Source organism: Oxyura jamaicensis, chromosome 21, assembly GCF_011077185.1.
Source record: "Oxyura jamaicensis isolate SHBP4307 breed ruddy duck chromosome 21, BPBGC_Ojam_1.0, whole genome shotgun sequence".
Classification (NCBI taxonomy): domain Eukaryota; kingdom Metazoa; phylum Chordata; class Aves; order Anseriformes; family Anatidae; genus Oxyura; species Oxyura jamaicensis.
The window spans coordinates 1,940,470-1,952,656 of NC_048913.1; the positions used below are offsets into that span (position 1 = coordinate 1,940,470).

Genomic DNA, 12,187 nt, shown 5'->3' on the forward strand with positions numbered 1-12,187 from the left:
AGGCTGTGCCTACACTAGAGGCTGTACACTAGAACATTCTTTATTGTGGGTCTGTTTCAGAACAAAGCCACTTCACAGGAGTAAAATAAGTACTTAACCAAGCACAACAACGTCACTTCAGGTCCCAGACCTCTTCCAATTCCCGAGCCAGAGCTCTGCCAGTAGTAGAGTGAAGCGTTTAGCTAGCCTGATTTTCTCCATACTTGTTTCCCACATGTAAAATAGATGACACCAATTTTATGCCTCACCGTGCCATAAGCGCACAGAAGCCTCTGAGATGCTCTCAACGATGTAAATAAAATATCTGAGATCTGTGATAGCAGCCAGCTATTTTGAAAGTCTGATGCACTTTGTTGCATATCTGACCCAAGCGAAAATACGTGCTGGGAGTTTTTACTCCTAGACAGCTTTATATGCTACACTACCCTGGTGTTTCCTACCATACCCTGCAGCAATGCAGCTCCCCCAGCACCCCACACAAAGCTACAGCCACCCCAAGGGAAACAGCAGGTACTTTTTTATCATATGAATGGAAATAGGTTGAGTTTCCCATGCCGCTTTCACTACCTTGGAGTGAGCTTGGGCTTTTGAAGAGGATGAACCCCTCCCTGCCGACTGACTCCGTCCGCTTTGCATCCCCAAACTTGAGATGCAAGAGTATCCTGCTGACTGCTAACGCCTGCTGACAGCAGTTAGCTGTTGCTTTGGGTCTGAATATTCCGGGATACTCCTGCTCCAAACTAGCAGGGCTGCTTCTCTGTCTACTTCTTGGGTTTCTTATTTTTTCTGCTTAAAACTAGGTAGCATGTCAATGAAGAAAAACACACTGGAAGATGATAATGAAATTCACCTTGATGATGTTTTACTGCATCCCGCTTAAGCTACAGGGCACAATTAGAATGGTACAATAAAGCCACAAATTCCAAAGTTTAATATCATCTCATTATGCTGCTTTTATGTAACACAATGCCTCGCCAAGTAACAGTGCTTCAGCAATCCTCAGTTTGATTTATCATCACGCCACTGGATGAGTTGAAAACACAATAATTCTCAAACCACAAAGAGCCCTCAACTAAAATTAAAAAAAAAAAAAAAAATCAACATCAGCAGCTGTATTCCTGAAGATTAACCAGCCTCCAAAGCCAAAGTTCAGATGAACACCATAAGAGATCAGATAAAATGCTACAGTGGGACAAATTAGTGGTTTATTCTACTCCTGTTACGTCTCCTTCCTATAGGTATTTGTCTAGAATGTCTCTCAGCACTTTTTAGATATCGGAAATATGAGTGAAGAAGCACTGCAGCAGAGAATTCTGAAAAGACTGGAAAGGCTTTCTTCCATGAGTTCTACAACAGCAAATGCCCAAAATCATACATGCATTTTAGGCTAAAATTTGGTTTAATAAATCAGAATAGTTACTGACTTTAAAAGCACATGAGATTACAACATATACTACGGAAAATAACCTTAAATGAGATGTTTCAGAACAAAACATAAACACATTTAGTTCCAAAAGTGAAGAAATAGGTTTATTTCAACATTGTTAAATACTTCTGTAGCATAATATGAAATGAAAAACAGTAAAATGCAATGTAATGTGCAACCAAACATTTCACGTTTGATGAAACTACAGAGATCCAAAGGAAATGGTTTCGTTCAAGCTTCTCCAGCCATCTCTTTAAGGGGAACCACTGCCCGCAACAACCCAACGAATTTAGTCTGTCCTCACCATCCACAGGCCATGGTTTGTTCATTCTTGGTAATAAATTATGAATACATCTGTTACTCAAATCACCAGCTAAATAATATATGAATAAATGAAGAGACTCCTCTCAGGGGAGAGAGCTGTGGGGGACCGAACTTTGAATGATGTGCTACAGCAGCAAGCATCAAAGCGTTACTATCAGGTTTGACCTCAGCTGGGTTTTATTTTTTAAAAGGGCTAGAACTGAACTCTATGAACATGAATGGCTAAACAGCAGGGGCATGGCTTGAAAGCTTGCCCAGAAAATATATGGAAGAAATACAGGGAGAGATTGAAACCCTAAATGAAGAAAGTGGGTAGGAAGAAGAAAGAAGTGATGCAATTTGAACACACAAAGCCTGCAATAAAACCAAATGTGGAAAATGGCTACCCAAGGAAGCTTCTAAGTTCATTTTAATTTTCTGTAATTCTAAGCTTATTCTAAAGACACAGACAGTCCTTGACAATATTCACCCAGTCAAACCAACCACGCAGCTATGCCCAGCAAAAGCACAAACTTTGTTATTCTTAGTAGTTCGTTACGAGATGTCATAAATTTCTAAATACATGTGCAAATAATTTATAATTTCTGTTATGCAGAGATCTTACTGCTGCTTCAGGCAAAAATAATCCACATTAAAATAAATCTTCAAATCTGTATTTCAAAACAATGTCTTTGGAAAGGGGAGAAAGTGAACGCTATACTGCATTAGGCTGCATCTCCACTTAAAACGACCCTGAGGTATATTCCTAGAACATCCAATTAAAGCTTGTTAGACCAAAATTTGAATGGATTTGAAATGAACCAAAATTTCCCTAAGAGATCAAAGGATGAAGAAAGCATTCTTATGTCACAAAGAGAAGGTAAGGGGAATTAGGCTCATTCTTACACGCCCTATCTGATTACACTGTCTAAATCAAGCAGTTGTGGATTATGCTGGCTACTTTGATTCCTTGGGCACAATCTCTGATGCTTTGCTAGAGATATCTGATCATTAGCCGGCCTGGTGAATTCCCTACCAGCATTACACACATAAGCAATTTTTCTTTCTTCCTCCATGTAGATAGGTTGATCTTGGCAGTGCTCCTTTTAGTTCCGTCCTGTGGATGCTTCACTGCAATTACATCCGATGCAGGATGGTGTGTCCAGGTAATTGCCAAGGTCTCCTTTTTCAGTACACCTCATCCACTGAGAGCATAAGCATCACCTGTTCAGGTGCTGGGGAAAACAGACATCATTTATTTCTCTGTTGTAGAAGTGAAGTGGGACAATTTGTCACTGCACAACCTGCTGTCCCTAAATTACCTAGCTATGCCACGTGTTTCACAACAGAAAAAATAGCAAGAGACGGTCACACAACTCACTCCAACCTCTGACTTTTATTACTGCCTTGAACTTTTTTGTTCTGATTGAAGTGGGAAAGCTGCATAGCTTGGGTGTTACTCGGAATCAGCTAACAACTTTTACTGAGAAGCAAAGTGCAAACGCACACAGCTCTATCAGTCAAGTTACCTGAATTCACTATAAGAAATAAAATTATGGTCTAAACCAGGCAGCAAACCAGCACAGACTCTCTGTTGATATTTACAGGCAAAATCATTCTGGTACCAAAACTGTGTTTATGAGCCATCACGGCTGCAATACCCAGAGAATACAGGCTTTATCCGTATCCTACCTGTCTGTAAGATGTCTGTAGGATCTAACATCTGGTACTTGCAGTATTAAAACATCTCTCCTAGTGGAGGACTAATTATAAGCATCACAAAAGTACTAAGGCAAATGGATGCTAGAAGAGTAGGGAAGGTTATATAAAGCCTGTAGAGAGAAGAAAAACACAAGAATAGAACCGTTTCTCTGGAAGAATATCCCTAAGGTCACTGGTTTTGTGGACTCAGAAAGAAAAAGAAGGTAGCAGTACACCCTGCAAGACAGCAAGTGCGTGTACCGCAGAGCTCAGAACAAACCCTGGTTTCCTTTCTGCATTTGCTGAGGACCTGGCAGTGTACAGCACCTGAATGCCTGCGGGTGCTTTCGACAGTTAGATGTGTTCCATGTGTTAGCTGTAATTTACTTGTCAGTCATTTACTCGACTAATTGCCTACTCAAAGTGGTTCATCACACACGATACCTGAAGTGTAACAACCACCATTAAAGATGCGATAGATTTGCCCTCAAACAGAAGACACGAGTAACGCCATCCTCTGTACAAACGTGCTTCGTCATAAAACACGTAACTGGCACGTGCATATAGAGAACCACAAAAACACACAATACTGGAGAATAAAGTTCCGATTTAAATGTCTGCTAATGGCTTAAATGAACGACGTACCACAGCCAAGGCCAAGACACAAGCAAATCTGATCAGCAGAACCTACAATGCAAAGCTCCTGTATAACCACCGAGAGCATGCAGGTACGTCAGACCCCTGTGGCAATTAGCATAAAGGTTTCTATTCCAGATAGCAATGATTAACGACAGCATGAAGTGGTATGTAAAATAGAGTACACTGCACTGTGGGGTGGTCCCTCTAATTTAAAAGGCAACCTCTGTTCCCCCCACCAGCAGCCTGCAAGGCACACGTAAATGTAGTGTCTGTAGCTAATGAAACTGCTCTGCTGTAAATAAATTTCACGGCATTAGGAACTGCTATATCTTGAGCATCACCATTTCCCTGATGTGGTTCGTGTTTCATTTCCAGTAAGTGGAATGGATTTTAATTTACTTAACACTCTTTTTATTCATCTAGATACCGTGGCCATAATTAATAAAACATGCCAACAGAGATAAAAGAGCTTCTGAATGACAGTGTACTGGTAAGATTTTTAAGAAGTAATATCCTCTAAACACAGTCACCGACAGCTAAATTAGTATCTCTGGACAAGTGAGAAAAGGAAGAGTTATCTGATGTTATCAGAGCGCAACTAGAAAACAACTGTGCCCATAAGCACAAGTGCAATTTATCCTCTAGCTAAAATTGCAGTGTATATGGTAAAAAGAATAAATTCACCTACTGTGCTTCTGCTGTGGGCTTCCTAAATCCATTGTCTTCTAGAGATAAGATTATTTTTTCCCATTTGCCTCTATCAGAATGTAAAAATACTCAGCATTTTCCCTCCGTCATGCTCCTTGTTCTGCAAGTCTCTTTCTGTTCGTGTGAGAAGGCAGTTTAAGTTTCATCCCATTTGTTAGCTCAGCCACTGAGGAATCTCTGTCAGTTTTCCGATGGTACAAGCTCCTCTACTTGTAGATAACACCCGAGGAAATGGGGGAGAGGGAAAAGGTAAGATTTTATCTGAACTACTTTTGCTGGAACAATTAACACTTCCCTGCCTGCCGTATCCTTTCCTATTATCTTCAGTGTCAGGTCCTCCGTGGCAATAGGAAATTCCTTATGACAGCTGTTTAATCCTCATGCTCCTTTTCAGATTGCCTCTGCTTTTCTCTTCCCCTGCTTATCAAGGAGTCGTAGCCAATACCACCGCAGCCATGACTTCTTACAGCCATACCAGGTGTCCCTTTTCAATTCTGCCAGAGGCAGTAAGGATCACAAATTCCATTCCAGTAAGTCTACTGTGATCCTTAGTCACTAACAGCTAAAAATTCTAGAGATCTCTATTAGTTGGTGGAAAATAAATGTCTAATTTGGGTTAATCTTCAGTTAAAGTTCTTTTAAGCCTCTAACCCTGAACAGCAAAAATAACAGATCAAAATTATTTGCAAAGAAATGTACCTGTCTACCACCTTTATCACAAAGCTCTTCATTTTTTGAGCTGAGGATCCCTTTTGTTCCTTTTCTCAGAATTTACGCTCATGTAAAAATGGAAGATTTTGCTCCCCTTTTCTCAATCACCTGGGATCAGGAGAGAGTTTTAACTTTTTATCCCTGACCACGGTAACACTACTACAATGTCATTTTTACCTAGAGCTGCATGAGGAAAAAAAAAAAAAAAAAAAAAAAAAAAAAAGAACCTCTTTGAGTTCAGTACAGGATGCACCAGAGTTGAGGGGATGAAGATGGTCTCGAAACAGGTGCAAAATCTTTTGCTTTCTCCTCCTTCATGGAGCCAATTGTCTGGAACTTCAGCATTTCAGCAAGCAGCATTTCATACCTTCCAAATGGTTTAAACACTTGGGCTCAATTCTCTATTAAAATTTTGGCATGTTAGCCCTAAGCATGGTTAAGCAAGCATTATTCAGAAACAGCTCTACTGATATCATTATGGAAATGGTCAAAACTCAATATTTGAAGATCTGATGCTTATCTAACTTTCAAAATTACATAATGCAACACAATACAGTACTTAATTAACAACACACACAGTTAAAAACACGAAATGAAAGAAGCTTTAAATACAAGGAGAAGGTACTCAGGCAGAGGGACAAGGTGGCATTATCATATAAAATTCAGGAAAATGCCAAGGTGTATTTTAATATATTCAGATCCTCGGTGAGCTTATTGCCTGAACCTTGCTTCCTCATCTCCATTCAGAGAGGCATCTCCTGAATTCTTCCCAATACTGAAGGGGAAAAGGAAGTTGTTAGTGAAGAACAAAATAAAAGACTAAGCCTGTCAATGTTTCTGTACATAAAATGCATGCCAAACACCACCCAGAGTCAAGGTAATGGAAGCCTTATTTGTTACTTGAGATAAGGGCTATGGATAACAAAAATACCCCACACATTTGAGACATCACCAGAAAAGCCATGTGTTTGTAGAGGCAACTTCCAGCTCTGCAATTACCACGTGTGCACACTGTATATGTTCCTTTACAGGGCTCCTTAGCTCCACTGTTTGCCAGGGCTCTTACCATTAACTGTAGAAACCACTCCGATCTGCTTCAAAAGACAACCAGTTGTTTGTTCTCTCCGGAAACAAAGCATTACTCTCTCAAATATGAGGTATTTGACCTCAGATCTAATTTGCAGAGAAGATAAAAACAATGATAAAAAGAGAATTCTTGCTTGCAGATGACAAGCATTTAAATGTTTGAGAATGTAAGCACTTTCTAGAGCCAGGCAGGTTTCACATTATCACACAGATAGGTATGGCTTGGATTTTAAAAAGCCAATTACCCAACTCTAACCACAAATCAAAGCCAGGCAACAGAGCCTGTTTTAAGACACAATGGCTAAGAGTAGCTTGGCTATATCTGCATTCATTTTTAGAGGGATTAAATTTACCGTAACTATCAGCAGATACAAATAATTCACTTGTGAGAACGTGTAGGAGGGAGAGATTTCATTTACAGTGTTTACAAGAGCTGCATCCTTTTGTGAGCTGGCTTGACTGACAGATTTAATAGCCAGATCTGAAGAACTTCCCACAGATAATGCCAGTATCATGGAACTTTGTTAAGGAATACTGCATTTCCCCCACACACCCCCATCTTTGACAGTCACAGAGGCTAAGCCTCATGCAAATGAATGAAAGGAGCATTTTCCTCTCGCAGCATTATAAAGACTTGGTCTTTGATTGCTCCAGCACTGCTTCACTCAACCCAGCACTCAGCTCACTCCCTCTAAATGCGCTGCGCTTATTCTGACCATCTGAGCATTATTTTTCCCTATTTCACTAGTTTCTAAGAATCTTCTCGGCTGGGTTTGTGCTTCCATCCAGCAGATGGCAACAGCGACGCACGCAGCCCCTTGGATCCGCAACATTCTCTGGAATGTGGGCACAAACAGTACTATTTACTGTGCTTCGAGAGTCCCACTTCCCTCCACACGCTTACCAAATCCCTGCATGCAGCAACAGATACACAGGAGAAAGAATGAGGGAGTGGGAGGGAGGGAGAAAGTGACGAAATCGCTGAGGAAGGAGATTTTTGGAGAGGAAACAGAAGGTAACATTCAGGTGATCAAGTTTCCTAATCCGTGCTCAACCATAAAGCCCTCTCTTAACACCAGCACATCATAAATTTACCATGCTTATGGCTTTACTTCAAGAGGGAACTCCACTTTGCTCGCAAGTGACACAAAAATAAAACCTACCGACAAATCTAAGTTATAATAAGGAAAGTCTCTCCTACCACGTTAGCAGACTGCTACACTTCCGTGTGCAGTACAATGGTTTCTGCCAGCATGGAAAAGACAGCAATTCTGCAACATAATTCACTCAGTAGATTTTATTTTGCTTTCACTAGCTAACTGCTACAGGAGAAACAGAGCTGGTGCTTGAATTGACTGCCCGGCACGGAAAGGCAAGGCCAAGCCCCATTATCCCTGCTGGCAACGGAGAAGAACCAAGAATCCCGACCTCTGCTTAACGTACCCTTGTGGCTCCCATTGCTATTCCGGCAGTTTCGTGACCTCCCAGGCGTATGTCCTCAACAAAACTCACAAAGTAAGGTTGTTACCAGGTCAAGGGACGTCTGAACTGGAGGCAACAAACTGCACACCTCTCTGCTCCACTGCAGGTGTCAAATTCAATAGCGGTTAGACTCCCAGCTGCCAAGGCATCTCAGTGTGGATGTCAGTACCGAAACGAGTCAGGAGACTGAACACCTTTATGCATCTTGGCACAGAGCCTCTAAGAAGCACAATACTCTGTACTACCACAGGCAGGCAACAACTCTTTACTAAATCAAGCAGGCAAAACCCCCCATCAAACAAAACCAGGAAATAAATGAATCTAGGAAGCTTGATACGTTCAACAGGCAATGAAAAACTATTTGGGATGGCAAGGCTTAAAAAGCTCACTTAATCCAAACTCATATCCTTATGGAAACAAATATCAATTTCTCAAAGAGAACAGAAAGGAGTACATGAATTACACCAGCTGAAAGATGGCACGAACATTCAGAAGTCAAAATCAAATGCAAAGTCCCCAGACCCTGCTTGGTCCAGATTTACTGCTGAGCTGTGTCGTGTATAGCTGTTTATCCTTCAGAACAAAGGATTGGGAGAAGAAATAAATACATATGAGGAGTGTTGAGAGGGCACTCTGAGCAAAGGAAGATAACAGCTAAGAAGGAATCCAGGTTGTGGAGTACTTGTATCAGGCTAAACACAAGCAAGAAATTTTAGAGACCGTGTTGCTTTGTATCATGGCACCATTGATCAAGAGCATTGGACGGAAATATTCCAGATTTATTCTGTCGCAATCTTGTAGAGCTCAGCCAGGTGAGTTTTAAGGAATTCACCGTGCACATTAGCGACCTCAGGAAAGATTTCTGAACCTGGGACCAAGGCCTGGGACCAAGGGGTTCAGCCTGCCTTCTTTCAGACGAACACGCATACCTCTACGGAATGGACGGATAAAAGGAAGACCTCCGCTGCCCTCTAGTGTTAAATTACCATCAAACATGACCTGAGGACCAAGGTTCTGGTACTGATGACAGTAACTTTGCTCCTTAACAACATAGTACGTTACATAAATAGCACAATTTCGTACAATTTTGTCACCTTGTAAGGGGACATGAAACAGCTTAAAGGCTGGAATCCTTCAAAAGATTTGTATTCGAAGCTTTTGACAGTATTAAGAACGCTATATGAGCATGGGCAATAGAAGACGGCCTTCTTCACAAGCTGAGGATTGTTTTCCTGTTTCTATTTCATCAGTCCTCAGATCCTTCTGATCCAGACCAATGCACGAGGTGAAAATATATCAATTTGTGATCTCTCAAGTTTTTACTTTACATCTACCTAAACTTTTGGCTGCTTATTTCAATGTATATTCTTGCAAAAATAAAAAATTTTGTTCACAAAAGACCTTTTTCTTTGTTTGCTTTGTTTTTAAATAAAAACCAATCCAATTTGACCAACAAACTCCCCTATCCAGATGGGGTGGCCACACAAAACTTGCAGGGTTCGGACTCTTTGGGATTCTACAGATGCTATTTTGCAGGACAGTTCCCAGGCAGCTGCTATCAAGTACACGCAAGTGCCACTGTACAGAAGAACTTACCATGGTTATTTCATTACTGAATAATGTAGGTGGAGCATTATTATTTGTTTCAGCACTGGTGATAAGAGATCCAAACATGACTGGAACCTGCCTGCTGTGCAGGAGTAGCAGATCCCACCTACTATCAAAATAAGACAGATGACAGAGGAGGAAGTGAAGTTGCCCAAAACAGTCAAAAAATAAGTTGGTGACAGAATCAGAACTATCCTTAGATATCCTTGGAGTCAAATCTTTATTCCAACAGTCCACAGACTCGTGATTGCTTTTAATCACTGTAAACTGACATTGCCCAAGGAGACAATAGCACATTCTAACAGCCTCACTTGTTCATTTCTGCCTCTGCAGCACAAAGTGGGACAAACGGCAGCTTGCAGTGTTCATTGCATTTTAATCTCCGTTGAGCAAGAAGAAGTGTTGAAAACAATTCTTTAAATTGAGACTGTACAAATACTTCAGGATTTCATGTCAGAATTCTGTACTATCCCATCTACACTGTACCAAATCAAGGAGACTGCCGTGCTCAAGTTGAAACACTTGGAATAAACAGCGTGTCTTTTCAGATTTTATTCAAACTGCATCAACAACAACAACAACAAAGTGTTTTTAGGTCACTCACTAATACAAGCAAAACTAGTAGAGCATCAATTCACTTTTCATCCTCAGCTGATTGGCAATTTCACAGCATTGTAGCTCTACTCAAAGTTACTTTCAGGCAGCTGATGCTAACTCACAACCTCACTTGTGTCTGCTCAGCTAAACCTGCATGCTAGAGATTTCCGTGGCAGCAGCACTGATCACGCAAACAGGCAGCGTGTTAGAGCCACACATTGAAGGCCATCTTAAGTGCTTCTCCAGGCTAATCTGATGTACCATATACCTAAGCAAACAGGATTTTGCATGTCTGTGCATAGCACTCTTTCATCAGTTTAGAACGGAAAAGTGAGTCTAGACATGCCAGAACATATTTAAAAAATAGAGGATTACTGAATTTGCCATGCATCTCCTTGATTTTGGACTTTCCCAATGCCGCTGTAATAATCTTGAATCACTATTATACAGCAAGATGATGTACAAGTTAAATGCATTCCACTCCGTGCATTCCTCATCCAGACATCCTACACAAAGGGAGTTCTGATTCCAAAAGAAGCAATAAGTTTTGAGAACTGTTCTTGTCTCAAGTGACTAGACAAATCAGGAAACCACAGATGACTGGTAAAAGTTTCCAGCCATCTAAGATTAATAAGTACTGACCGAAGTAGATTGCAGGTAGCTGAGGAGGATTTAACTGCACGGATTTACACCAACTAGGATTCTAACTTGATAGCTCCACCCTTCCCAAGTTTTCTTGCAGATATATTCACTCAAATGAGAAAGCTAAAATGTCAGTCCTTGAAAGCATATGCTTGATAAAGCTGAAATGTCATTTTTGAAAGCAGAGACTACTCAATCAAGCAGTTCAACGGTAGTATTAGCACTTCTGTATACACTGTTTAGCATTTATTTTAATACAAAAGTGAAATAAGCGAAGATAAGAGCTGTCACTGCAATACACAGTGTTTAAACTGAGTCATTTTAGAGGTACTTCGGGAGATAAGAGGAAACCAAACTCCAGTGGGTGTTCTGAGCACGTCTGCAACACTCAGATTCCTGAGCAGGAGACCAGCTTTTGCTGGGTTCCGACCCACTCACACTGGAATGCTGGAAGAGCTGCACAGGCACAAAGACGACTTTCTCCCCCTCCAGCTAGTTCTGCCATCCCTTTGCACTTTGTCCTACATACACTCTGACAGAGCTTTATGTACTGCTTTATATAACGGGCAGTTCTTGTTCAAGAGGCACTAAAACAGTTCATCCTACAAAGAAGTAGTTCCCTAGAAGTCTGTTTCCATAATGCAGTAATAGCTGGAACATGCCATCATACTGTGGCACTGCCAGAAAACACACCGATGTGATGCACCTGCTTCACACCTCAGTCTCTGCAATCCTCTTTCGCACCCCTTGCAAAACAATCTATGAGAAAGAATTAGAAGAAAGAAACATCACCACGGTTCACCTTCCCCAGAGCATGCAGGCAAGCTTCTATCTTGCAGTTCCTCAGCACATGAAGATGAATTGAATGCAAAAGACTACAGTGGAACACTGAAGATCAGGCCTGAGGTATTCTTCAAGAGATTCATCCGCTCTAGAGAACACCTCTTAGGAAGGACCCAATTTGGAGAAGCACAAATACACGAGAAGATAAACGTAAGAAGCACTATAACGGCAATCACTCATGGGGTGCATTTGCACTGGTGAGCTATTTTTAATACAAAACAAATATATCCAACCTCATTAGTGCTAGTAAAAACTATACATGTCAGTTCAAACAGTAAGCCAGCAGAAGACAAAATTGATCTCAATTGCTGGAAATTCAGCTAAAGTGATGGAATGAGTTCCTTTGAGAGCCCAGCTGAAAAAGCATTGTCTACTTCATGTTCTCCTTTACTGCCTACAGTCATATTTCAAGCAAATGAGTCCTGAATTGAATACATTAAG

General features: G+C 41.0%; 1 protein-coding gene across 5 annotated transcripts in view; it reads right to left on the reverse strand.

Moving 5' to 3' along the window:
- The window catches only part of PLCH2 (phospholipase C eta 2), an 84,116-nt gene that overhangs the window by 54,482 nt on the left and 17,447 nt on the right, over nucleotides 1-12,187 (reverse strand). Inside the window, exon 1 of one of the 5 annotated variants that reach the window (XM_035344427.1) lies at nucleotides 4,758-4,931. The exons of the other annotated variants lie outside the window; for them this stretch is intronic. Within the exon in view, the coding sequence (XP_035200318.1) occupies nucleotides 4,758-4,788 (31 nt within the window). The 5' untranslated portion in view covers nucleotides 4,789-4,931. Of the gene's footprint in view, nucleotides 1-4,757; nucleotides 4,932-12,187 lie in introns of those variants that run through there. 5 annotated transcript variants of the gene reach the window in all.